The 25,465-nt window shown below is 45.0% G+C and overlaps 2 protein-coding genes across 4 annotated transcripts in view; one reads left to right on the top strand and one right to left on the bottom strand.

Annotated features, from left to right (window-relative positions):
• Positions 1 to 9,200: 9,200 nt before the first annotated feature.
• Positions 9,201 to 13,075, bottom strand: LOC144333613 (uncharacterized). The gene is made up of 4 exons (XM_077958715.1): positions 11,454 to 13,075; positions 10,938 to 11,009; positions 10,373 to 10,428; positions 9,201 to 10,054 (listed from the first exon to the last, which is right to left on the bottom strand). The coding sequence occupies exon 1, from the start codon at positions 12,808 to 12,810 to the stop codon at positions 11,827 to 11,829; it is 984 nt and encodes a 327-aa protein (XP_077814841.1). The 5' UTR covers positions 12,811 to 13,075; the 3' UTR covers positions 9,201 to 10,054; positions 10,373 to 10,428; positions 10,938 to 11,009; positions 11,454 to 11,826.
• KCNS3 (potassium voltage-gated channel modifier subfamily S member 3) overlaps positions 11,456 to 25,465 on the top strand; it is a 55,736-nt gene continuing 41,726 nt past the window's right edge. The window contains exon 1 of one of the 3 annotated variants that reach the window (XM_015111761.3): positions 11,456 to 11,973. The gene's annotated coding sequence lies outside the window, so the exon portion shown is untranslated. Of the gene's footprint in view, positions 11,974 to 12,458; positions 12,919 to 25,465 lie in introns of those variants that run through there. The other 2 variants (XM_001093222.5, XM_077958714.1) reach the window with 2 other exon arrangements.

Here is a 25,465-nt window from a genome sequence, read left to right as displayed (position 1 = left end):
TTACCATATTGGCCAGGCTGGTCTCGAACTCCTGACCTCATGATCCACCCACCTCAACCTCCCAAAGTGCTGGAATTACAGGTGTGAGCCACCGCGCCTGGCCTATTTTCTTAGTAAGTAGGTAGACAAGTTCTCTGCTATGAATGAGACCTGAGGATTGAATCGGCATGAAGATTTCCAGGGTTTAGAGTGGAGAAGACTTGGATGGGGTTTTCTGGGAAATGTTGGATAAACTAGAGTTTATTAACACTGAGTAAAAGGTTTGCTGAGTACTAGAGGGAATCCCTAAATAATTTATGAGGGTAGTTTCTAAGCTCACAAGTTTCTGATGGCAGAAGTTATTATTCTTAAGTTGTGGATGGGACAACCGAGAATTTCCCAAGGTTCTATCGTTTGTATCAACTCCTATAATTATCTATATATTTTTATGGAGTTGGCTATCAATATTTATTTCTCAATTATTTGATAGAATGTCACTTCTTGAGAGCAGAGACGATGTCTTCTTCATCTTTGTGTTTTCTTAAGTCCTGAGCATAGTGTACAGCACTGAGGAGGTTCTCAAAGGACTGGGATCAGAGCTAGAGGCTGAGCTCAAGGAGATAGCAAAATATACAAACAGTGATTGAATCAATTGAGAATTGCTTGTCTGGAGGAGCATGCCTGGAGGGAGGAGGACGGAAGCTCAGGGAGGAGCTTAACTCACACTCTCACGGCAGTATCCTCCATGAAAGTGAGGCCTCTGGATGTTCAGATTGCCCCTGGCTCATCAGGATTCTCCTTCTGACCCTGGAACTTATGTGTAGAAGGGAATCTGCCTTTCTCTGCTTTTCCGTAAATCCACCTTCACCATCAAGGACTGACTACCAAGCTTTCTTGCTCTTGCTCTTTATGACTCATCACCCCACTTCCAGCATTGTATAACCAAGTTATTGAAAATAATAACTCATAATCGCTTAGTGTTCTGGTGAAGGGGAAATCCAGGGCCTTCAAAATTGCAGGAAATCCACTGGAGTCTGCTATCGAGTATGGATGTGAAAGTGTACCTATGTGTGGCTGTGCACGCGTGTGATGCGTAGTGTGGCTTCCTGAAAGTACGTGTCCATCCATGCAGGTAAGCATGTGCATATGCTTGTGAATGAGGGTACATGTGGCCTCAAGTCATGTCTAGCTGATTTATTGTCTTACAAGTTCACCTGCTACTTCAAAAGAAAATAGAATTTTCCAGACTTGTCAGTCATAAAGTGACCTAAGCCCAAGCGTTGATTTGAATTTCCTAAAGATTGTTGTGAAAATACCTGCATTGCTCAGCACCACCAGATCACTTGATATTCCAGAAGTTTAAAAAATTCTTGAAGAACGTTAGTTTTAAAATAAATCTCATGAGATCTTTAGGAGCTAAATAAGGTAGGGATTATGTGAATACTTATTAATGTTAAATATTTTCCTATCAGTCGAGATTGGAATCAGTTCCATTAATATACACATACACACACACATATACGTAAGTTACCTGTTTGTCTCTCAGGTGAAAGAAGTACAGTGATTTGCAGTATACAACATTGATAAAATAGCCCTACAAAGAGGTGAGGGCCCTGTACTCCATTAGCTCACACTTTGCCATCCCCAGGGTGTACCCATTGTTCTCATGGCCGCAAATGGCTGCAAGAACTCCAGTCACCTCATCCACATTCTAGGGAGGAGGTTGGAAGAAGAAAGGGAAAAGGGCATGACTCCCCTTTTTAAAGAGACTCCCTGGAAACATAAGAGAATGCATAGGCTTACATCTGATTCTAAAAGTTGGTCTCTCTACACTTGTTGCAAGAGAGGCTGGGAAATATAATGTGTTTAGTTGGGGACATGTCTGCCCTGTAAAAATGGGAGTTCTGTTACTAAGATAGCAGGGCAGAATGGAAATTGAGTGACAAGTGGCAGTTCCTGTCACATTATATAGTGCTCTTATCTCTCAACTCTCTATCCTGCTATCTTGTTATCCTAACACTCTATCTGGTGGATAAGGCAGATGGTGTCAGCCCACTGAATTGCGAGCTCTTACAGGGAGGAACCTGTTATTCGTCTTTTTTATCCTGTCTCTTCAGCTCCTTTCTTTAGCTTCGTGTCTGGCGTATTAGTAAGTTCAAAATCCCCATTTTACAGGTAAGAAAATGGAGCCAAAGAGACATAGTGTGACTTATAATGTGGATTGATGAGACTTGAGAGCAGAGTCAGTCTGCTGTCACCCAGATGCTGGAGACTCATCACCCATTGCTGCCGTGGATTCCAGAGACCCGGCATCCTTTTCAGGTTCTGGGGGATTTGGAGAAGAAAGCAGTCTTATATTACAACCTTATCTTTCAGATCCTGGAAATGAAAAATGTAGGCTGTCCAAGCAGTCACCAATTTAATTCTGAATGACATTTCTCATTGTCCTACAGAAAAGAGCATGTTCATAGGAGTATATTTTTTTTAATGTGTTTTTTCATTTTTGGCAATGAAACATGAAATCAGTTTGCACAACGTAGGTCTTTTCAAAAGCACATAAGAGAGATCCTGCTTGATTCCCACCCAGGTTCTGGCAGTGCCTCAACCTCTGGTTGTCACCAACATCCTGTCCTGGCTACGTTCTTGTTTGCTCTTATTTTTGTTTGCATGAGCTTCTACCAGACCTAGGCAAGGTGCTAGGTGCTTTGTGTATATCATTCCCTTCAATTTACAACTTTGAAGACAGGCATCTGCTCTGCTCACCTCCTAGTCATTCCATTGGTAAAGGAGGACTCTTTTGCCCTAAATAGCATGGGATGACTGCACATAGGACACGTGACACTTGACAGGTGGTTCTGACAGCAGTTTATTAGTCACATATACTCACAGCCCTGGGGTGGAGGATGCTGCCTGCTATGCAGGGCCACATGGGGTGGTATTCATGAGCAGAATGAACCAATAGGGACTGTGGGAGGCAGGCTTTGTAACGACAACAGCGTCAGGTGCCTCTTGGTTTCCTTAAGAGGATGTGATCAGCTTTATGAGTAGTTTCATGGGCTGACAGGGAGATAAAATCCACTAGGTTGAGTTAGGGATGCAGCTGGTCCAGCTGATAGGGGACATAGCCAGGCAGGGAGCCTTTACCACCGTGTGGGGGCATATCTAGCGAGAGCATGGGAACTCATGGCTAAGCCTCTGGAGACCTGTGAGGCTCAAAGATGTCAGTGGCACGTGGAATTTCAGACTTTACAATACAGTATCATTATCCCCATTTTGCATGAGAGGAACTGAGGCACAGGTGGGCCAAGGTGACTTAGCTAGTATAATGCTGAACCTGACACCATATAGCTTCTCCTTTCCCCTCTATTGCTCTGTATCAAATCATCTTGCAAATGAGGAGGCCGAGGATCAGAGAAATGATGTGCTCAAAGTCACTCAGCTAGAGAGGGATGGGGCTAAGTTAAAATTCTAGTGCTCTTCACCTGCTGGGACAACTGCCTCTGGCTGCCTTGGTCCCGACATCAGAAGACTAGTCACAGCCTGCTGGCTCCCACGTCTCTGGGCAGGCAGAGTAGAACATGACTTTGGTAATGCTGACTGAAATATCAGCAGGGTTCCTGCAGCTCTACTATTTCTTTTTTTTTTTTTTTTTTTTTTTTTTTTTTTTTTTTTTGAGACGGAGTCTCACTCTGTCGCCCAGGCTGGAGTGCAGTGGCCGGATCTCAGCTCACTGCAAGCTCCGCCTCCCGGGTTCATGCCATTCTCCTGCCTCAGCCTCCCAAGTAGCTGGGACTACAGGCGCCCGCCACCTCGCCCGGCTAGTTTTTTTGTATTTTTTAGTAGAGACGGGGTTTCACCGGGTTAGCCAGGATGGTCTCGATCTCCTGACCTCGTGATCCGCCCGTCTCGGCCTCCCAAAGTGCTGGGATTACAGGCTTGAGCCACCGCGCCCGGCCAGCTCTACTATTTCTTAAAGGTTGGACTGGAGATTGGACTGGCAAGTTTTTGTTTTTAGCTGTTCTCTAGAGAAATAAGGATTGAGACAATCATATTGCGACAATCATCCAGGGATCATATTCAAATATTTAACAACTGCTAGACAGACTGTAAGTTCTAGCTGCTCCAGGCATTAACTCTTTAGTTCTTGAGAGGGTGGAAAAGTCTGAAGTGTCCTGGGGACAGGGCTGGGGCAACAGGAAGGATGTTCATGGGGCTTGGGGGCGTGGGTATTTACCAGCCAATGCAGAAGCATTTCAATATTCTCTTATCAGATCTGTTCGTATTCTAACCAACAATCTGGCACTCTGTATCCCCCTCACATTCTCCCCATGTGCATCAGGTGGCACATGCAAGGATGTTCATCCCAGTGTTGTTTGTGTGGGGGGGCATTTGGGGTAGTTTGTGCATCTGTGCCTGGGGAGTGTTGGGCAGCATGTGGATAACATGGTAATAATGAGGAACAGGCCAGATGCACCCAGAGCAAGAGTGATGGAGCTAAAAACACCACACCGTGTGGAGTGGAACACAAGAAAAGATTGAGATAAAGGACAAATTACCATTTACATAAATTAAAACAGTATGCATTCAAAACAGTCATATGCATTTTATAGGGACACATGGAAAAAGAAGCTATTGATAAGCATGTTAGAATGGCAATGGCTGCCTATATGGCTGGGCGCGGTGGCTCATGCCTGTAATTCCAGCACTTTGGGAGGCCGAGGTGGGTGGATCACTCTTGGTCAGGAGTTTGAGAACAGCCTGGGCAACGTGGCAAAACCCCATCTCTACTAAAAACAGAAAAATTAGCCAGGCGTGGTGGTGGACGCCTGTAATCCCAGTTAATTGGGAGGCTGAGGTACGAGAATCACTTGAACAGGGAGGTGGAGGTTGGAGTGAGCCAAAATTGCGCCATTGCACTCCAGTCTGGGCGACAAAGTGAGACTTCATCTATGGAAAAAAAAAAAAATGGCTGCCTATGGATAGTGGGTTGGCCATGCAAGTGTGGAAGAGGGAATAAGCAAAACGAACAAACAACAAACAAACAAATGAACAAACCAGGAGAGAGGCCTTGAAAGTGATGATGACAATATGCCATTACTGAAGAGTATGGTCAAGTTAACCCTCTGCATCCAAGGGAAATAAAAGAAGGAAATAAAGATGAATAAGTCAGTGTAGCTGACCAACACTCCTCTATATTTCCAGCTGTTTATAAAGAGGAAGAGTGAGGTGCATTCAAGATGCAATGACCTGTGAGTTACCGCTGACAGAGAGTGGGACGTTCACTGCTCACCATGCTCATCCAGAACGACTTTTTGAACCCTTCTCACCACCATATTTTGAAATGGAAGAATTTCCTCCTCATTATTGTGAAAAGAAATGGTGATTTTTTTTCAAAAGAAATTTTAATAGAAAATGAAACAAGACATAATATGTAGAACAGAAAGACATTCAGAGAAATAGTGTCTAAACACACTTTTTCTTTTCTTAAACTCTAAGAACGAGCATTCTAGTCCCCAGGCTCCTGGCTGAGCCTGTGCCTGGACGCCTGGCCTTGGGCTCCCTTCCTTGCCCCATGCGGGCCTCAGGTCCTGACCTCATCTCCCACCTCCACTTGAGGAGCACGTTCAGGGTAGAGTTACAGCTGACTCCAGGCCCCTTTTCTTTCAGAGGATAGGGGTCAACTTCCTCACAGATGCAGCCCAGTGATGCCATGTGTGGCCCTCTTGTGTATGATATTTGGTTTAACACAGGCTTTCTGGAATACACGGGAGAACCTGGGTGCCTGTGTTGTGGGGTGATGACTTTCCACTTGAGCACTTAGAGGAACCCTTTGTCTCACGATGATGGACACTCCTATTTCCTTCCCTTCCCCAACCCTGGGTCACACTAGACCTGTCATTCCTCTTTATATCACTAAGAGCAGGGTAGCGAGTTTGCCAGGTCTTTCCCGCAGGGCTGAAGGAAGGCTGTGTCCTAGCAGCCTTGATTCTGGTAACATAGGGTGTTTCCTTCCTCCTTCCCTTCCTCCTTTCCTCCTTCCCTCCTTCCCTCACTCCCTTCCTTCCTCCCTCCCTCCCTCCCTCTCTCCCTTCCTCCCTCTCTCTCCCCCTGCCGTCTCTCTTTCTGTCTCTCTCTCTCCCTTCCTCCCTCTCTCCTTCCTTTCCATCATCCTTTCTTCCTTTCTTTCCATTCTTTGTGGGATTCCTTAAACATTTTATTTGAATCTCATTCATAAATATATTTGAACTTTTAATAATGAAAACCATCATGAAGACTCAAGAGTGCTATGCCAAAACTTTAACACACTGAAACTCATCAACAGGTTGCATACTTCTGACACAATCTCCAGTTTGCTCACGATTTGGAATAAAACTTCAGCTGTACCTAGCACTTATCAGAACCTCCTCTGGCTTAGACTTGGGAGCTCTCAGTGGCCTGCATACAGGAGGTGGAAGGGAGTGGACTGACTGCCATGATCACCTGCACCAGACACACAGACTAGGACCTGGTACCTGGGCCAGAAGCCATGGGCTACTCTTGCCTTCAACATAGGGTATTTTCATAATACAAGGGACTGGGGAACATGAAGAGAAGGGATCTTCAGAAGGCAGCACCCAGGTGTGAGGATGACATCTGAATCCCCACTTTTCAGCAGGCAGAAACTCGATCCTTGAAGATGGATGTGAGTGACAGAAACCACAAATAACAACAGCTGAAATGAGATGCTAGTTTATTTCTTTCATATAAATGAAGGCAGTCCAGTGCTGTTAAGAGAACCTAGGCCCCTTCTAGCTACTCATCTGACCATCCTTATCATGTGGCTTGTACCTGCGGGTTCAAATTCAAATGTCTATCCAGATCCAGTGATCTTCTCTGTGCTTCAGACAGCATGAAGGCAAAAGAGGGAAGGGGAAAGGCACTCCCCTCTTCCTGTGAGGACACTCCCCAGAAGCAGAATGTGCCACTTCCACTGATGTCCCATAGGAAATAAGTCAGGTACATGCTCTCCTCTCACTGCGTGTGGGGCTAGGCTGTGTAGATTTTATCCTAGGCAGCAATATCGCTAGGAGGATGGCCAACTGTCCTGGTTTGCCCTGGAACAAAGTGGTTCCTGAAATGCTGGACTTTGAATTTTAAAACTGGGGCATTTTCAGACAAACTGGGAAGAGCTGGTCACTCTAGTACCCAGGTAATACTTGCAGATATTATTACTGAGAAAGCAGAAAAGATCATGAGGGTATGCCCAGCATTCTTTGCCATGGGGATACTCTTCATTTGTCTAGTTGGAAACGAAGGATACGCCTTAAGTTCTGCCCCACAAATGAAGGGCTACTAAAGAAGTGCAAAATGCCCCCAGAGGAACAACCATGAGGATGACATATCTGGTCTTTGCTCCCTCTTGGTTTGCTTTTCTGTATACCTTCCCCTGTTATCTTTGTTCATCCGTCCATCCAGTCACCTATCCAGGCATCCAATCATTTCCCTTTTCATTCACTTTTTTTTTTTTTTTTTTTGAGATGGAGTGTTACTCTGTCACTCAGACTGGAGTGCAGTGGTGCAATCTTGGCTCACTGCAACCTCCGCCTCCTAGGTTCAAGTGATTCTCATGCCTCAGGCTCCTGAGTAGCTGGGACTACAGGCACCCACCACCACGCCTGGCTAATTTTTGGATTTTTAGAAAGATGGGGTTTCACCACGTTGGCCAGGCTGGTCTCGAACTCCTGACCTCAAGTAACCCACCCACCTTGGCCTCCCAAAGTGCTGGGATTATAGGCAATAGCCACCATGTCTGGTCACTTTTCATTCTTAAAGTATTTGCTTAGCATCTATAATGTGCTCTGAAGATACTGAGATGAATAACACCACTTAGTTCCTGCCCTCAAGGAACTCACAGTTTAATCCATCCATATAGACAATGAATGATGGTACAAGAGTCTAACTGTAATTGGAGCTTTGTACAGAGTATAATGGAACCCAGTAGAGAAAGCAACTAAATTTGCTTTGCGAGTCAGAGAAAGCCTCATAGAATGGGTGACATATACTGGATCCTGGAGGTTAAGCACGCATTTTCCAGGTGGAGAAGGAAGCACTATAGGAATGAGGCACCAGAAAGGCAAGACTCAGATGGTATGCAGTGAGCACAGAGGAGAGATGGGCCACTTCTGTAGGGCTGGAATGTGAGGAAAGTGCCGAGGAGAGGGGAGGGGAGGTGGTGGGGAATGAGTAAGGCAGAGAGAAAGGTGTGAAGAGCTTGAAATGTGGTAAAAAATCAAGTTGTGACCAGAGTATGAGCAATCTGGAAGGCCATCCCTTGAGATATTTTCGTGGGCTAACTTCTCAGACAGAGCCTTTCCTATGCTAGAGTGTTATGAGGACCTGCCAGTGTGACGGAGGAAACATCTTCCTTTCCATGCCTAGGGCCAGGTACAGGTGTTCTGTGGCACTCACTTTGGGCAACTCAAGGGCCTTCAGAGGGTGACTCTGAGTACCTGAGGATAGCGTTCCTTTGTGCCTGGAGACATAGCCTCTAATAGGGTTTTTCTTTCTTTAATAATTTATAAAGTGTCTCCTTTTATCTACAGAAACATAAAGCTTTTAGAGCTGGCAAGGGCCTTAAAGATCATATAGTCCCAACCCAAATGGAAGGCCCAAAAGGAAATATCACTGAGCTAATCAGGGACAGAGCTGAATCAGAATTCAAGTCTTTGGACGTGAAGATCATAAAGATTTAAGGATTTTTTTTCTTTTTCTTTTTTGATAGGGTCTCGCTCTGTCACCCAGGCTGGAGAGCAATGGCACCATCTTGGCTCACTGCAACCTCCACATCCTAGGCTCAAATAATCCTCCTGCCTCAGCGTCCCAACTAGCTGGGACTACAGGCATGCACCAACATGCCTGAATAATTTTTGTATTTATTATAGAGGCAGGGTTTTGCCATATTTCCAAGGCTGGTCTTGAACTCCTGGACTCAAGCAATCTACCCACCTTGGCCTTCCAAAGTGCTAGGATTACAGATGTAAGCCACCACCCCTGGCCTTAGGAAACTTTTGATATAAAAATAATACCATAGGGCAGTTAGAGTGATACAATAATTTTGTGAAAAGAGCATGATCATTGTAGCAATAATCTGAAATAAAAACATTCTAGCTGGTTGAGAACCAAATTTAATTTAACGTAAATTTAGTTCTGAGCTTCCCGGCAGCCAAGCAAAGACAGCGATATGATGGTTTACATGTTTTATTTTTACCTGACAAAAGATAGCATAGAAATAAGGGATTTAGGTTTTGACTAGGAGCAGATGAAACTGGGCAGCCTTCAGTAATTCACTTCACAAATGTGCAGATCCAACAAAAGGTCCTAGAAATTCAGTCTTCAAGGAGTTCATCGTCGAGTGGAAGATAAACAGTTAAAATCTCATATGGTAGATTCTATGAAAGAGGGAGGCAAAGGGTGCTGAGGGAGTGTGGAGAGGAGACACACAACCCAGGATGAGAGAGGCGGCTTCCCAGAGGGTCATGATTATGATGTCATTATCCACTGAATCTCGTCCTAAGGGGAAGGGGTCTGTTGGGCAAAGCAAAGCTTGGTGGTGGGGAACTGTGTTCTTAGCGGAGGAGGCACTGCTGTGTGTTCAGAGTCATGAAAAAGCATGGTGGGTCTAGGGAGTTGCATGTGTTTCATATGCTCAGACTAACTGGAGTGATACTCAGGCGGCTGTGTAGAAAGTGGAAAGTGGGAGGCACCCACCAAATAAACGCTGCTCATTAGGACTAGACACCTCATGCCCAACCTTCCTGCCAGAGATGAGCACAGCTTCATTTTCACCTGCAGACCTGTTCCAATTTAAGAAGCTAATGAGCACTTCCCTTTCCTTCAAGGCTAAGGTAAGTACTAATCCAGCTAGATTTCTGTCATTTGGACTTTAGTGAGAACAAAAAGTTGGGGACAGGTTTGGCTGTGGAAGACATGGGCGTGTGATAGGTGGGTAAGAGAGGGAGACCTCTAAAGGAGGCCCGGAAGACAGACTGAAATGCATCCATTGGTGGCATGTGTCTCCATCCACTCCAGAAGTCCTCTGAAACGACACAGGAATGAGCATTACTGTCAACGATGATTAAATGATCGACTCCTCACAGATTAAATGCAGAGCTTATCCAGATGCTTCCCTATAAGCACAGTTAATTAAGAGGGAATGGGATGTCATATCACCAGGCATAAAGACTGGGCAGGAGATGGGTGTGTGGGTAAAAGGAGGCAGTTAGGTCACAACTTGCCCCTGGTAATGGAGACTGGGGTTGGGGAAGGGGCTACATACCATGTGTGTGAATTTACCATTTTGCCTAGCTCAACCTTCGTCAACATTCAAGAGTAAACTTTTGGGGAGCAGACCTGCCTTATGGGTCATCCGAAGTGGTCCTGTTTATTATTTCATTGGCTTCACATGATTACCTGAGAGAGAAGAACTTTCTTTACAGATGAGAAAACCAGGGCTGAAAGACGAAGTGGCACACTGCAGGGCTCAGCAGGGGAAGAAGTCCTGTCTCTCTGACTCTCAGATCTGTGGCCCTTCTCTGTGCCCACTCCTGCATGCCCACCGTGGAGGCCCACCCCTTCTGCCCTCAGCTCCCGCAGATGCCCAGGGGCCCTTCCTGGCCCCCACTGTGTGTGCCTTCCTGCCTGCTCACACGTGCCACCCAGACCTTGGGAGAAAGACCTCACTGCCAACTCTTCTGCACTGCAGATGCCTTCTGCAGTGCTTAGAGATTCTGAACATATTTCCTTCTCAAGTAAACCATGCTGGACTTTTCGGATAAACTTAGTGATTTAAAAATGATTAAATAGCTAACTGCTGGGAGAGATCTGGGAGCATTCTTCTAAGGTGTTGATAAAATGTAAATATATTTTTGGAACAATCTTAGATCTTATGCTAAATATGATGAACCATGTAAGAAAATTACCTTCTTCAGTTGCTTGTAAATAGCAGTGTAAACCAATGCTTTGGATCCTTTTCCACAGGCGAGGAGGCAAGACTGCAGGAAGCAAAGAACCATGGAATTAGGGACAAATGGCTCAAAACAGTGCTCTGCAGACACATGCATCTGTACTTTGCTTTCCAGAAGTCAAATGAAACTGTTGGAGCTTGGTGGGCTCCAGGTCTCAAGGGGAAGACCACCTTAGGCTTTAGCTTTTCCTCTGCCCTTCCTGCCTGCTGTTAGCCTCTCCTCTGGACCACCACCCCCTTTAAGGGGAAAACCTCTTTGAAGCCCACAAGATACTGTGAGGATTATTCCCTTTTTCTGATTTCCACCGTGGGTTTTTCATTAAGCAAAGAACAATTAGAAAACCCACAGATAACACAGGGTATTCAATAAGTTCAGGAAAGTGTTTTCTACCACCTCTTTGCCCCCATTCCCTCCCCAGTGCTTGGCTCAAGGCCTGGAGCTTGAATCTGCGTCGTCTCCCTAGGTGCTTGCCTGAGGTGAGTGGTCAGCGGGTGCTGGCTTGGAGGCAGCTGGCAGGGCGCATGCTGCGGGTGGGAACCCAGGGAACACTGGGCGCCTTAGCTTGGAGCAGCTGGCTCCAAGGAATTATTGCACGTCTGCACAACTTAAAAATCTGCAGTTTGGGGGCGGGAGGGGGAGCGCGGGGGTGGGTCCCGAAGCGTCCCATTTCTCCTGGCTGTTGATTGAGCGCTCTTGCTCAGTGCAGCGAGGCCAGCGATGCCTTCTGGACCACACGCTGTCCTCGCCGAGGTCGTGGTTTGTTTCTCAACGTCGGCTGAAGGCAACGTCCCCTGACTCCCTCTTCCATTCGTCCTTCGGAAAGGGGACCCGACTGGTTCCTCTTCTACAAATGAGGCGCATCTGCTTGGTGCAAATGTCCAGGCACTTCTGACTCGGTGAATCGAGGAATGAGACAGAGCATCTTGTTCTGCACTGTGCGTGAGTCTTCAGGCAGCGGGACCGGTAGCAAACATTGGCAGGAACTGGAGCTGTATGTATTCTCCTTCGCACTTTGTTTTAAAACAAGTTTGGGCCTCGCGACTTCCTGAGGAAATCCAGGCAAATTAGCAAAGTGTCGCTGGGGCCGCGACTTTAGAGAGGCGGTTGCCCCAACCGCCGGGGCCGCGGGGGAGGTCATCTTTTTCCAGCGCTTCGGGCCCAGGAGGGAGCGCAGGTGGGAGGTGCGGGGCGCGCTCCTGCTCCCAGCCGGACAGCGCCGGCCACTCCGGGGTGACTCTGCACTTGGGCATGGGCGGGGGCGCGCTGCCTGCAGGGCAGTGTCTCGGTCCATCAGTCTGTCCGCCTGTCTAGCGGTCGGAGCCCCGCAGTCCTCAGCCGCCCGCGCCCTCGGCCCGGGGCGCCCGGCTGCCAGCCCGAAGCGAGGGGCTGGCGGACTGCGACCAATGGGGCGGCGGCCGAGCGGCGGGCCCCGCCCCGCCCCGCCCCGCCCGCAGCTCCCGGGAGCCTCGCTCCAGCTGGGCGGGACCGACGGACAGACCGGCCGACGCGGGCCGCCCGGCTCTCCTCGCCGCCGCGGCGGCAGGCGCGGGGCTGCGCCGCGAGGCCTGATCCCTGCAGCGCTGGCGGACGGCGTCGCAGAGCGGAGCGAGCCGGATGCGCCCGGACTCCTGCAGGTACCTGGCTGGCGTCCCCACCTCACTGCGCGCTCCGGGGACTTCTCCGGGCGACCCTGCAACTTTACCGCGCCTTCCCCCACCTTTTGCTGCCACAGTCCCCTGTGGTCCAGGTCGCCGGTGCACGACCCCGAGGGTCTACGGCCGCAGGGCACTTTCTGTGCTGCTGGGCGCCTGGCTTGCGGCGTCCGCATGCTCTGGTGCCCAGAGCCCGCCGTCGCTGGAACCCCAAGGCTCCGCCTGTTGCGTGAGCTGCGGGCTGCTGAACCGGTGTCTGGGTTCCTTTGAAAGCCTCGGGGAAGGTATTTAGGATCAGCTTTCGGGGAGTGGGGTGGGCTATGGCCATGGGGGAGGACCAGCTGGAGGCGGGAGAATCAATGAGCCGGAGAAAGGCGGCACCTCGCGCAGGGGTATCCCCGGGGCGTTTCCTTGGCCGGGAAGCCGTTCCTGCCCTTCCTCGAGAGGAGGCGCTTTCCTGGCGCTTGTAAATGCTTCCCGGGCCGTCTGCTCCGCCTTCTTTGTCGTTCTTCCCCTCCCCTTTGCCCTGCAGCTGTGCTAGGCGCCCCGCGACAGTTGCAGGGAAGAGTGAACCCAGGGTCCTTGCTCTTGTGCAGCCCTGCGCCCTGGGTTGGGGATGGCGTGGGGCTTGCAGCACAGGTGTGGAGTCACTTGCGGACTCCGCGTTTGGATCAGTGGCAGTGGTGGGGATGGGTGCCCCGGGGTCAGGAACTCCTCTTTTCCGCGCCCTTCTGGGTGGCTGCCCGACCTCCTGAGGCACCTTGGCTAGCAAGCGAGCCAGTCTTGCCGGCAGGGGCCGCGGCGAGCCTGGCTGGGCGCCTTTCGCATTGCAGGGCTTGTCCTGCACCCCCCACCCCGCTCTGTCCCTTCTCGTTCATTTGGAGAAAGGAGCACCTTTTGCATCCTTGATGTCTTCCCCCATTTTTTTCTGGGGAGACCGAGCCGAAAGCTTCACTCGAGGACAGCAAAGAGCTACCTCCACCTGCCAAAATGACCCAGGGGCCCTAGTTTGGTGCCAAGGCGCGAAGTTGGGGGAGGGGTGGTAGGTGTTCCTTACGTTCCTCCTGGAGAGTAGCTTTGCGGTTGGCCCGGAGCCTTCGGGTTTCTTGTCTTTCACCGTACCCTCTGAAAATACTGGGGCAGAGGAGGAAAACCAGTTCAGAAGCCTTTCCTGTTTCTTTCCCTGTATTTGCTCAAGCGATTTGCATAACCATTCACTTAGAACTGTGTAAGTCACTCCTAGTTGCCCCCCTTCTTAGACTATTTGCAAATATCTGCCCAGGTAAACAGGAAGCACGTACCTGTCTCCTTGCTGAAGGCATATGCTCTCATGCTTTGTCCTCCCTGCATATCTGGAGCCGAAGAGGTGGCTTTGATTCTCTATCTGAACTTGGTGTAATGTGTAGACTCCACTTCTTACCTGGGTTGTGACCTTCTTGAGGAGATTGACTCGTTCAGTATGCATTTCCAACCAGCCTGCCATGGGCCAGGCCCCAGGATGCACTCGGGGACAGACAGCAAATGGATGATATGATTTCTGCACCCAGTCTAGTCTGTTCTTTCTTTCTCACCAGCTTCCCTTCTTCTCTTGTTCTAATATTATGTTTGTCATTTCCGAACTAGGAATTGTCAATATTGGGATACGGAGAAGGTTATATGGAAGTGCCATAGAGGCCAAAGCATGTTGTGAATATACTAAGGAGACTTGTGGGATCTGTTTTAATTGAATCTTTTGTCTGAGCCATTATTGCCTGAATAGAGCCATTGATGAATGCAGCTACGCTAAGGTTTTGCTGGTCAAGCGTATGAGGGCAAATTGGGAGGTCAGAATCAGTCTTTGTTCTCTTCTGAAATATTATTAAAACCCCAAAGCTCTGGAGCTTGAGTTTGCCAGCAAAGCACCAACAGTATCATCGTCTTCTTTTAAGAAGGAAGGGGAAGAGTGGGAACTGCAGCTCCCTCCTGTCTTCAGTGGGTTTTGCCCTTCACTGTAATTCTTCACAGACGTGCATCCCTCTGTTCTACCACCCATCTCAATCTGCCCTGTGTCTGGCATTTGCTGTTGGAATGTGTGTCAGCTTTGAGACAGTAGGCACCACAGGGTTTTGCTCCTTCTTTTCCTTCTTCTGTTTTTTAGTAGATAACATTTATTGGCTGCATACTATATATCAGATACTCTGCTAGGCACTTTTCCAGGCATTATCTCATTTAATTCTCATAAGAACTGCATGAGGATGTGATGCTTGCTTTCTTCACTGCAGTATTGCTGTGGGAGCCAGCAGTAGTTGGAACCCCCCAGGTGCATGTTGAGTCAGATAGGAGGCCAATGGGAAATGGCGGGCCTGAAGTCTCACTAGCAGGAAGATTGGCTCTGCAGGTTAGGTTGAAGCAGAGGAGAAGGTGGGTGTGTTTACTGACTCTGTTTATCAGGTGTCAGGAAAGTGGATCTTCCAGAGTGCCACCTGTGTGAAATACCCACAAAGAAACATCACAGAGAAGAGAATAGGATGTGGGGACCTGGTTTCCAGCTCTGATATGTATTTCTTTAAGGCTCCTTGACTTGATGTGTCATTTTGCTAATCTGGGTCTTGGTCTGTTTAGCTACATTGATCTAGATCTCTAATATTTATTGTTACCCTGTACTAGGCACTAAAAGCTGAAAACTTTTACATGTATTAACTCGTTTCATCCTGATGACAATCTTAGGATGATAGGTTCTATTATTACCCTATTTTAGAGGAGGAGAGAGAGAAAAACTGAGAAACTTGTACAAGGTCACCCAGCCCGGAAAAGGTGAAGCTAGGATTCTATCCCTGGCAGTCTGACTGCAGAGCCACTGTGAGATTCAGTCTTCCTCATTTATTGCTACAGTTCCAACACTGTACCCTGTGCTTAGTGGGATCTCGGACTGCGTTTGTTGCACAGTGACAGAGGGGGCTTGCAGTTATCAAGTGACTTTTGGGTCCCATGTCTCAGCCTTAAAAGGAACCTTAAAGACTGCATTAGCAAAATATTATTTTTGCCTTTGACAAAATAGTCTGCTTTTCAGTGAAATTCTGCCCAGCTGGTTAGGAAAAAAGGAAGATAAACCATAAAGATCATGGGCCAGGGAAACATTATGGTGATTTTCAGAAAATATGTTGATCAATATAAGAAATTCAGAAAAATCACAGAACACTTTGCACTATGACTCACTTTTGTCAGGTAAATCAACCAGTGACCAATTCACAAGTACTTAATGTATGGGTGCTAAGTGCCCAGTACTACAGGCAATGAAGGTAGGTAGAATCTATGATGTGGTCTTTGAGCTTGAACTTGTAGTGGATCTGGAGACTCCAGATCAATGAGACAAGATAGAACAATACAAGATACTAAATACTTAAGTCCTGATAAAAATCACAATGACTCGGTCACATTTGTACAACATATTGTGGTTTGTAGGAACCAGTCCTCAGAGCAACTGAGAGTTATAAGCTGTAGGCAGGATGGAAGTTAGGAAGCCCATATTGCTGATGAAGAAATTAAGGCAAAGTGAGCCTTGAACCTGGACACAGTCAGGGGTCATCTGACTTGAAGTCCAGCATCTTTCTGCCTTACTTCTGTCTGGAGCTAGGGAGCAGAACAGGAGGACAGCGAGTTATCCAGAGTCCTTGGGGAGTGGGGGACTGAGTTTGAATTTCATCCTGGACCTGGCCTTTGCTTGCCGGTCTGGACTACCCTGGGTGCTTAGTGGAGGCAGGGGATGGGGAGTAAGTACAAGCTGGGGAGGAGGAGAAAGAGGAGAGCTTTGGGGTTTTAATTTTTTCAGGGGCCTGCTGTTTGGTGAAGCCTGGAGTGAATACTCAATTATCATGAACATAATAACAAGGCTTAAAATGTACAATAAAGTGTAGAAGCTGATTTAGAATTTTCATCCCTGTTTTTCTTTATCATTTCTCTAGATCATCTTTTGAAACTTTTTAGCATACCTGCACATTATACTTTTTTTTCACAGTTGTTAAGAGGATCAAAATCTGCACATTATAAAAGTAAACTCCTTAATAAGCTAAAAATAGTTACTAGACTAGGTTGTGGTATTTTTCTTGTGGGCAAGAGGTCTCATTCTCTTTGGAATCCTGCACAGCCTTGCACTATGATTTGCTTTGAGGAGATACTGTATAAATATTGTTTTCAGTTGCACAAGTATTGAATGATAAAGGCATAAGGATCTGGAGACTCCAGATCCTTTTAGCCAATAATGTTACAGTTAAGCAGTTAATGTTGGCAGCAGCCAGCTTCAGTGAGTTTGGTGAAGTCCCAAATGAATGAAGTATCTTGCTGACTGTCCTACCAATCAGTCATCCGAGCACTTACCAGATGCTCACCAAAGGTGACATAATGATTAACTTACATAGTCACATATATATATTCTCATTATATATTCAAATCTGTACATACATTCATTCAACAAGTATTTGAGTACTTACATGATGCTATGTACTATGCTAGGTGCGGGGTATACTGTGGTAAAGGAAACGGGGGTGGGGTGGGGTGGGGTGGGGTGAGAAGTGGGAGGAGACAGGCATTAAACAAACCAATGCAAAATTTAAGTGGTGGTAAGTGCTCTAAAGGACTTCATGGGAGAGAGTAACAAGGGTAGGGAGTCACTAGTTTAGATGAGAGGGTCAGGAAAGACCTTTCTAAAGAGGAGACATTTCATTTTGAGTGATGAAAGGAGTCCATTAAGTGAAGAGTGGGAGAAAGAGAATTCCAGGCTGAGGATTCTAAGGCAGGAATGAGCACTGAACCTCTTTTTGTTCTATTCAGGAACTTCAGGAGAACAAGGGTGGGGACAGCTGGGAGGAAGTTGTAGAAGAGGGCCGGCCAGGGTCAGATCAAGCTGTGCCCTTTAGGTCAAGTTCAAGGTCTTATGGTTTATTCTGAGGGCTGTGAAAAATGGATTTGCAGAAGGTGAGTGTCACGAGCCAATTTAAATTTATACAAGATTGCCTGGGAAGGCTGTGAAGAACAGATAGAAGAATAGACTGGAGAGGTGCAAGCATGGGAAGCAGAAGCCTCTTTTGGAGGTGTGTTGCAGAAGTGGGACCTAAAGTGAGATTGGACTGGCTTGAAAGGTGAATGGAGGTGAGGAAGTGCAGACCATACACATATAGCGTGGTTGTGAAAGGGAGCAGAGACACAGGATGGGTGTGGGGGCAGGTTTGTGTCTATGTGGAAGGCAACCTTTTCTGAGGTTAGGGATGTGAGTCCAGCTCCTTGGCAAATTAACCCATATATACCTCTGTATGTAGTTACATAGCACTTCTAGAAGATTAGACATTTGAATCCTATCTCTGGCTCTATCTCAAAATCTAGGTAACTTTAAGCATATCACTTTGAGTACTTCTAGAAGATTAGATATTTGAATCCTAGCTTTGGTTCTGTCCCCAAATCTGGGTAACTGAGCATATCACTTGTCCTTCCCTGTTTTTTTTTTTTTTTTTTCTTACTGCCTGGTGATTTTATAATTTCTTTTAAAAATGCAATCTTCCTGCAATGGTCTTTAATAACATTATTTATATGTGTTAATTTGGATTATTTTTTATAAACTGAATTAGCAGAATGATGAATGGGGATGTAGGAACATTTGTGGTGGGATTCTAAGCATTTGCTCACTGTTGATCATGGATAAGCTGCTTTCAAATTAGCTTAAATGAAGAGACACTAATAATAAAGTCTGGAGACAGTTTACTGTGAGGAGACAGTAACCCTTCCAATGTAGATGGGATAAGGACTGATGGAGAGCCCTGGGCATGGTTATGAGCCACTTTTTGTGTTTCAGTGGGACTCCCCTCCTTACCTGGTCTTCTTCATTGCATGAGACACTTCCTCTGGACGCATGAATATCTGTTAAAAAGATAAGAGAGGTAAATCTGGTCTGTTTTCTGAGAACCGATTTGTGTTAGGGTTTTCTAGACAAGCAGAACAAATAGGATGTGCATACGTTAGAAAGAGATTTATCATAAGAAATTGGTTCACACAATTATGGAGACTGGCAAGTCCAAAATTTGCAGGATGGGCCAGCAGGCTGGAAACCTAGGAGAGCCAACACTCCATTTCAAGTTTGGAGGCAGTTGCTATACAGCCTGGAAGAGCTGATGTTACAATGAAGTCCGAAGGCAGGCTGCTGGAAAATTCTTTGCTGTTTGAGGGAGGCCAGACTTTTTGTTCTGTTCAGGCTTTCAGCTGATTTGATGAAGCCCACCAGCATTATAGAAGGCAATCTGCTTTACTCAAAGCCTACGAATTTATATGCCAGTGTCTTCCAAAATACCCTCAGAGAAACACTCAGAATAATGTTTGACCAAATATCTGGGCACCCTGTGATCCAGCCAAGTTAACACATAAAATTAACCATCACATCACATTTAACAGAATATACTGGCCTAAACATCAAAAATGGCCATCACAGATAGCCTGATGGGGCATTGAAGAAGGATAGAGTATCCAGTGATGAATTTCTAGTTGTAGGGAATGAGAGTATAAATAGGACCATAGAACAGAAAGTTACTCCAAAGATCAGTCAAGTCATTTGCTGCCTCTGAACTTTAGGAATGCTGGCTTAAATCCTGGCAAATAATTAGTGTATTGAGACAAAAGAATGCCAGCAGACTAAGTTTGGGGCTTCAACATGCTTATATATTTTTTACTTTTATTCCGCTATGGACTGGACTGGCTTTCCTAAGCCCTGATGGACATGCCATGGTGAACTGAAAAGCATTTCCTATGATTTACTTGAGATAAAAATGTAATTGGCCAAAGAGATGGGAGAACTTCATGGTTAAAGACTGTTGTTTGTAGATTTGGATTGAGTGGAGATGTTGTGGCAAAAGCATTTCATTATTCTTGTCTTTGAGTTCAAAGACAAAACACTTCTTGGCAGTGTTTTTTTTTTTTTTGTGGGTTTTTAAGATCTGAGTTTTCTAAGTGTGGTACCTTCATGCGGCCACTGACATAAGACCCCAGTCTTCTTTCCCTTGGTGCTTAGATGTTACGAAGATGAGATTCAACCCTGAGGCTCAGTCCTGAGCCTCCATGACAGAGCTTGTCTCCTCTGGGATAAAAGGATAAAAAGAAAGTACCATGTATGGCAGTGTTCATCTGTGTGTCCTATCCATCTATCCATCCATCCATCTATCCATCCATCCATCCCATTCTTCCACCCAGCCATTTAAATGTCCATCCATCCATCCCATTCTTCCACCCAGCCATTTAAATGTCCATCCATCCATCCCATTCTTCCACCCACCCATTTAAATGTCCATCCATCCATCCATCCATCCATCCATCCATCCATCCATCCACCCACCCACTCACCTTTGCCACAGTGTAAAAAGGTATCGGTGTTCCCATGCCCTCTTATCTTCTCCTTAAACCACAATTCCTATAAAGTAGGCTCTTTTGAGATGTGAACTTAGGAGTCTTGTCAAAGTTTATGCAAAACCTGAGAACTTTGTTTTTTAAGCAGGTTCCCCAGACGTCTTGATGTAGTTAGAAATTGAATGTCAGTGTGGTGCATCTTTTTGGTGATGAGCACTGAATTTTCTTCTCCCAGTCTCTCTAGATTTAAAGCAGCACACGTTGCCTTCTCATGTAATTTTTGTTTTATTATTTTTTCTCTTCTTTTATTATTATTATTGTTTTTATTTTTCCATAAGTTATTTGGGTACAGGTGGTGTTTCGTTACATGAGTAAGTTCTTTAGTGGTGATTTGTGAGATTTTGGTGCACATATCACCCGAACAGTATACACTGCACATTATTTGTACTCTTTTTTTTTATTTTTTTATTTTTAAAATTTATTTATTATTATTATACTTTAAGTTGTAGGGTACATGTGCATAACGTGCAGGTTTGTTACATATGTATACTTGTGCCATGTTGGTGTGCTGCACCCATCAACTCGTCATTTACATCAGGTATAACTCCCAATGCAATCCCTCCCCGCTCCCCCCTCCCCATGATAGGCCCCGGTGTGTGATGTTCCCCTTCCCAAGTCCAAGTGATCTCATTGTTCAGTTCCCACCTATGAGTGAGAACATGCGGTGTTTGGTTTTCTGTTCTTGTGATAGTTTGCTAAGAATGATGGTTTCCAGCTGCATCCATGTCCCTACAAAGGACACAAACTCATCCTTTTTTATGGCTGCATAGTATTCCATGGTGTATATGTGCCACATTTTCTTAATCCAATCTGTCACTGATGGACATTTGGGTTGATTCCAAGTCTTTGCTATTGTGAATAGTGCTGCAATAAACATACGTGTGCATGTGTCTTTATAGCAGCATAATTTATAATCCTTTGGGTATATACCCAGTAATGGGATGGCTGGGTCATATGGTACATCTAGTTCTAGATCCTTGAGGAATCGCCATACTGTTTTCCATAATGGTTGAACTAGTTTACAATCCCACCAACAGTGTAAAAGTGTTCCTATTTCTCCACATCCTCTCCAGCACCTGTTGTTTCCTGACTTTTTAATGATCGCCATTCTAACTGGTGTGAGATGGTATCTCATTGTGGTTTTGATTTGCATTTCTCTGATGGCCAGTGATGATGAGCATTTTTTCATGTGTCTGTTGGCTGTATGAATGTCTTCTTTTGAGAAATGTCTGTTCATATCCTTTGCCCACTTTTTGATGGGGTTGTTTGTTTTTTTCTTGTAAATTTGTTTGAGTTCTTTGTAGGTTCTGGATATTAGCCCTTTGTCAGATGAGTAGATTGCAAAAATTTTCTCCCATTCTGTAGGTTGCCTGTTCACTCTGATGGTAGTTTCTTTGCTGTGCAGAAGCTCTTTAATTTAATGAGATCCCATTTGTCAATTTTGGCTTTTGCTGCTGTTGCTTTTGGTGTTTTAGACATGAAGTCTTTGCCCATGCCTATGTCCTGAATGGTACTACCTAGGTTTTCCTCTAGGATTTTTATGGTATTAGGTCTAACATTTAAGTCTCTAATCCATCTTGAATTAATTTTCGTATAAGGAGTAAGGAAAGGATCCAGTTTCAGCTTTCTACTTATGGCTAGCCAATTTTCCCAGCACCATTTATTAAATAGGGAATCCTTTCCCCATTTCTTGTTCCTCTCAGGTTTGTCAAAGATCAGATGGCTGTAGATGTGTGGTATTATTTCTGAGGACTCTTTTCTGTTCCATTGGTCTATATCTCTGTTTTGGTACCAGTACCATGCTGTTTTGGTTACTGTAGCCTTGTAGTATAGTTTGAAGTCAGGTAGCGTGATGCCTCCAGCTTTGTTCTTTTGACTTAGGATTGTCTTGGAGATGCGGGCTCTTTTTTGGTTCCATATGAACTTTAAAGCAGTTTTTTCCAATTCTGTGAAGAAAGTCATTGGTAGCTTGATGGGGATGGCATTGAATCTATAAATTACCTTGGGCAGTATGGCCATTTTCACAGTATTGATTCTTCCTATCCATGAGCATGGTATGTTCTTCCATTTGTTTGTGTCCTCTTTTATTTCACTGAGCAGTGGTTTGTAGTTCTCCTTGAAGAGGTCCTTTACATCCCTTGTAAGTTGGATTCCTAGGTATTTTATTCTCTTTGAAGCAATTGTGAATGGAAGTTCATTCCTGATTTGGTTCTCTGTTTGTCTGTTACTGGTGTATAAGAATGCTTGTGATTTTTGCACATTAATTTTGTATCCTGAGACTTTGCTGAAGTTGCTTATCAGCTTAAGGAGATTTTGGGCTGAGACAATGGGGTTTTCTAAATATACAATCATGTCATCTGCAAACAGGGACAATTTGACTTCTTCTTTTCCTAACTGAATACCCTTGATTTCTTTCTCTTGCCTAATTGCCCTAGCCAGAACTTCCAACACTATGTTGAATAGGAGTGGTGAGAGAGGGCATCCCTGCCTTGTGCCAGTTTTCAAAGGGAATTTTTCCAGTTTTTGCCCATTCAGTATGATATTGGCTGTGGGTTTGTCATAAATAGCTCTTATTATTTTGAGGTACATTCCATCAATACCGAATTTATTGAGCGTTTTTAGCATGAAGGGCTGTTGAATTTTGTCAAAAGCCTTTTCTGCATCTATTGAGATAATCATGTGGTTCTTGTCTTTGGTTCTGTTTATATGCTGGATTATGTTTATTGATTTGCGAATGTTGAACCAGCCTTGCATCCCAGGGATGAAGCCCACTTGATCATGGTGGATAAGCTTTTTGATGTGTTGCTGAATCCGGTTTGCCAGTATTTTATTGAGGATTTTTGCATCGATGTTCATCAGGGATATTGGTCTAAAATTCTCTTTTTTAGTTGTGTCTCTGCCAGGCTTTGGTATCAGGATGATGTTGGCCTCATAAAATGAGTTAGGGAGGATTCCCTCTTTTTCTATTGATTGGAATAGTTTCAGAAGGAATGGTACCAACTCCTCCTTGTACCTCTGGTAGAATTCAGCTGTGAATCCATCTGGTCCTGGACTTTTTTTGGTTGGTAGGCTATTAATTATTGCCTCAATTTCAGAGCCTGCTATTGGTCTATTCAGGGATTCAACTTCTTCCTGGTTTAGTCTTGGAAGAGTGTAAGTGTCCAGGAAATTATCCATTTCTTCTAGATTTTCCAGTTTATTTGCGTAGAGGTGTTTATAGTATTCTCTGATGGTAGTTTGTATTTCTGTGGGGTCGGTGGTGATATCCCCTTGATCATTTTTAATTGCGTCGATTTGATTCTTCTCTCTTTTCTTCTTTATTAGTCTTGCTAGTGGTCTGTCAATTTTGTTGATCTTTTCAAAAAACCAACTCCTGGATTCATTGATTTTTTGGAGGGTTTTTTGTGTCTCTATCTCCTTCAATTCTGCTCTGATCTTAGTTATTTCTTGCCTTCTGCTAGCTTTCGAATGTGTTTGCTCTTGCTTCTCTAGTTCTTTTAATTGCGATGTTAGAGTGTCAATTTTAGATCTTTCCTGCTTTCTGTTGTGGGCATTTAGTGCTATAAATTTCCCTCTACACACTGCTTTAAATGTGTCCCAGAGATTCTGGTATGTTGTATCTTTGTTCTCATTGGTTTCAAAGAACATCTTTATTTCTGCCTTCATTTCGTTATGTACCCAGTAGTCATTCAGGAGCAGGTTGTTCAGTTACCATGTAGTTGAGCGGTTTTGATTGAGTTTCTTAGTCCTGAGTTCTAGTTTGATTGCACTGTGGTCTGAGAGACAGTTTGTTATAATTTCTGTTATTGTACATTTGCTGAGGAGTGATTTACTTCCAATTACGTGGTCAATTTTGGAGTAAGTACGACGTGGTGCTGAGAAGAATGTATATTCTGTTGATTTGGGGTGGAGAGTTCTATAGATGTCTATTAGGTCTGCTTGCTGCAGAGATGAGTTCAATTCCTGGATATCCTTGTTAACTTTCTGTCTCGTTGATCTGTCTAATGTTGACAGTGGAGTGTTGAAGTCTCCCATTATTATTGTATGGGAGTCTAAGTCTCTTTGTAAGTCTCTAAGGACTTGCTTTATGAATCTGGGTGCTCCTGTATTGGGTGCATATATATTTAGGATAGTTAGCTCTTCCTGTTGAATTGATCCCTTTACCATTATGTAATGGCCTTCTTTGTCTCTTTTGATCTTTGATGGTTTAAAGTCTGTTTTATCAGAGACTAGTATTGCAACCCCCGCTTTTTTTTGTTCTCCATTTGCTTGGTAAATCTTCCTCCATCCCTTTATTTTGAGCCTATGTATGTCTCTGTGTGTGAGATGGGTCTCCTGAATACAGCAGACTGATGGGTCTTGACTCTTTATCCAGTTTGCCAGTCTGTGTCTTTTAATTGGAGCATTTAGTCCATTTACATTTAAGGTTAAGATTGTTATGTGTGAACTTGATCCTGCCATTATGATATTAACTGGTTATTTTGCTCGTTAGTTGATGCAGTTTCTTCCTAGCCTCGATGGTCTTTACATTTTGGCATGTTTTTGCAATGGCTGGTACCGGTTGTTCCTTTCCATGTTTAGTGCTTCCTTGAGGGTCTCTTGTAAGGCAGGCCTAGTGGTGACAAAATCTCTAAGCATTTGCTTATCTGTAAAGGATTTTATTTCTCCTTCACTTATGAAACTTAGTTTGGCTGGATATGAAATTCTGGGTTTAAAATTCTTTTCTTTAAGAATGTTGAATATTGGCCCCCACTCTCTTCTGGCTTGGAGAGTTTCTGCCGAGAGATCTGCTGTTAGTCTGATGGGCTTCCCTTTGTGGGTAACCCGACCTTTCTCTCTGGCTGCCCTTAAGATTTTTTCCTTCATTTCAACTTTGGTGAATCTGGCAATTATGTGTCTTGGAGTTGCTCTTCTCGAGGAGTATCTTTGTGGCGTTCTCTGTATTTCCTGGATTTGAATGTTGGCCTGCCCTACTAGGTTGGGGAAGTTCTCCTGGATGATATCCTGAAGAGTGTTTTCCAACTTGGTTCCATTTTCGCCCTCACTTTCAGGCACCCCAATCAGACGTAGATTTGGTCTTTTTACATAATCCCATACTTCTTGCAGGCTTTGTTCATTTCTTTTTCTTCTTTTTTCTTTTGGTTTCTCTTCTCGCTTCATTTCATTCATTTGATCCTCAATCGCTGATACTCTTTCTTCCAGTTGATCGAGTCGGTTACTGAAGCTTGTGCATTTGTCACGTATTTCTCGTGTCATGGTTTTCATCTCTTTCATTTCGTTTATGACCTTCTCTGCATTAATTACTCTAGCCATCAATTCTTCCACTTTTTTTTCAAGATTTTTAGTTTCTTTACGCTGGGTACGTAATTCCTCCTTTAGCTCTGAGAAATTTGATGGACTGAAGCCTTCTTC

The sequence above is a fragment of the Macaca mulatta genome, chromosome 13, assembly GCF_049350105.2.
Source record: "Macaca mulatta isolate MMU2019108-1 chromosome 13, T2T-MMU8v2.0, whole genome shotgun sequence".
In the NCBI taxonomy this organism is placed as follows: domain Eukaryota; kingdom Metazoa; phylum Chordata; class Mammalia; order Primates; family Cercopithecidae; genus Macaca; species Macaca mulatta.
The sequence above is the reverse complement of the archived record's forward strand: the minus strand, read 5'-3'. Positions and strand labels throughout refer to the sequence as shown.

Bases quoted from the DNA above. Each gene is read 5' to 3' on its own strand.
- LOC144333613 (XM_077958715.1), bottom strand. From the start codon at position 12,810: ATGCGGACGCCGCAAGCCAGGCGCCCAGCAGCACAGAAAGTGCCCTGC.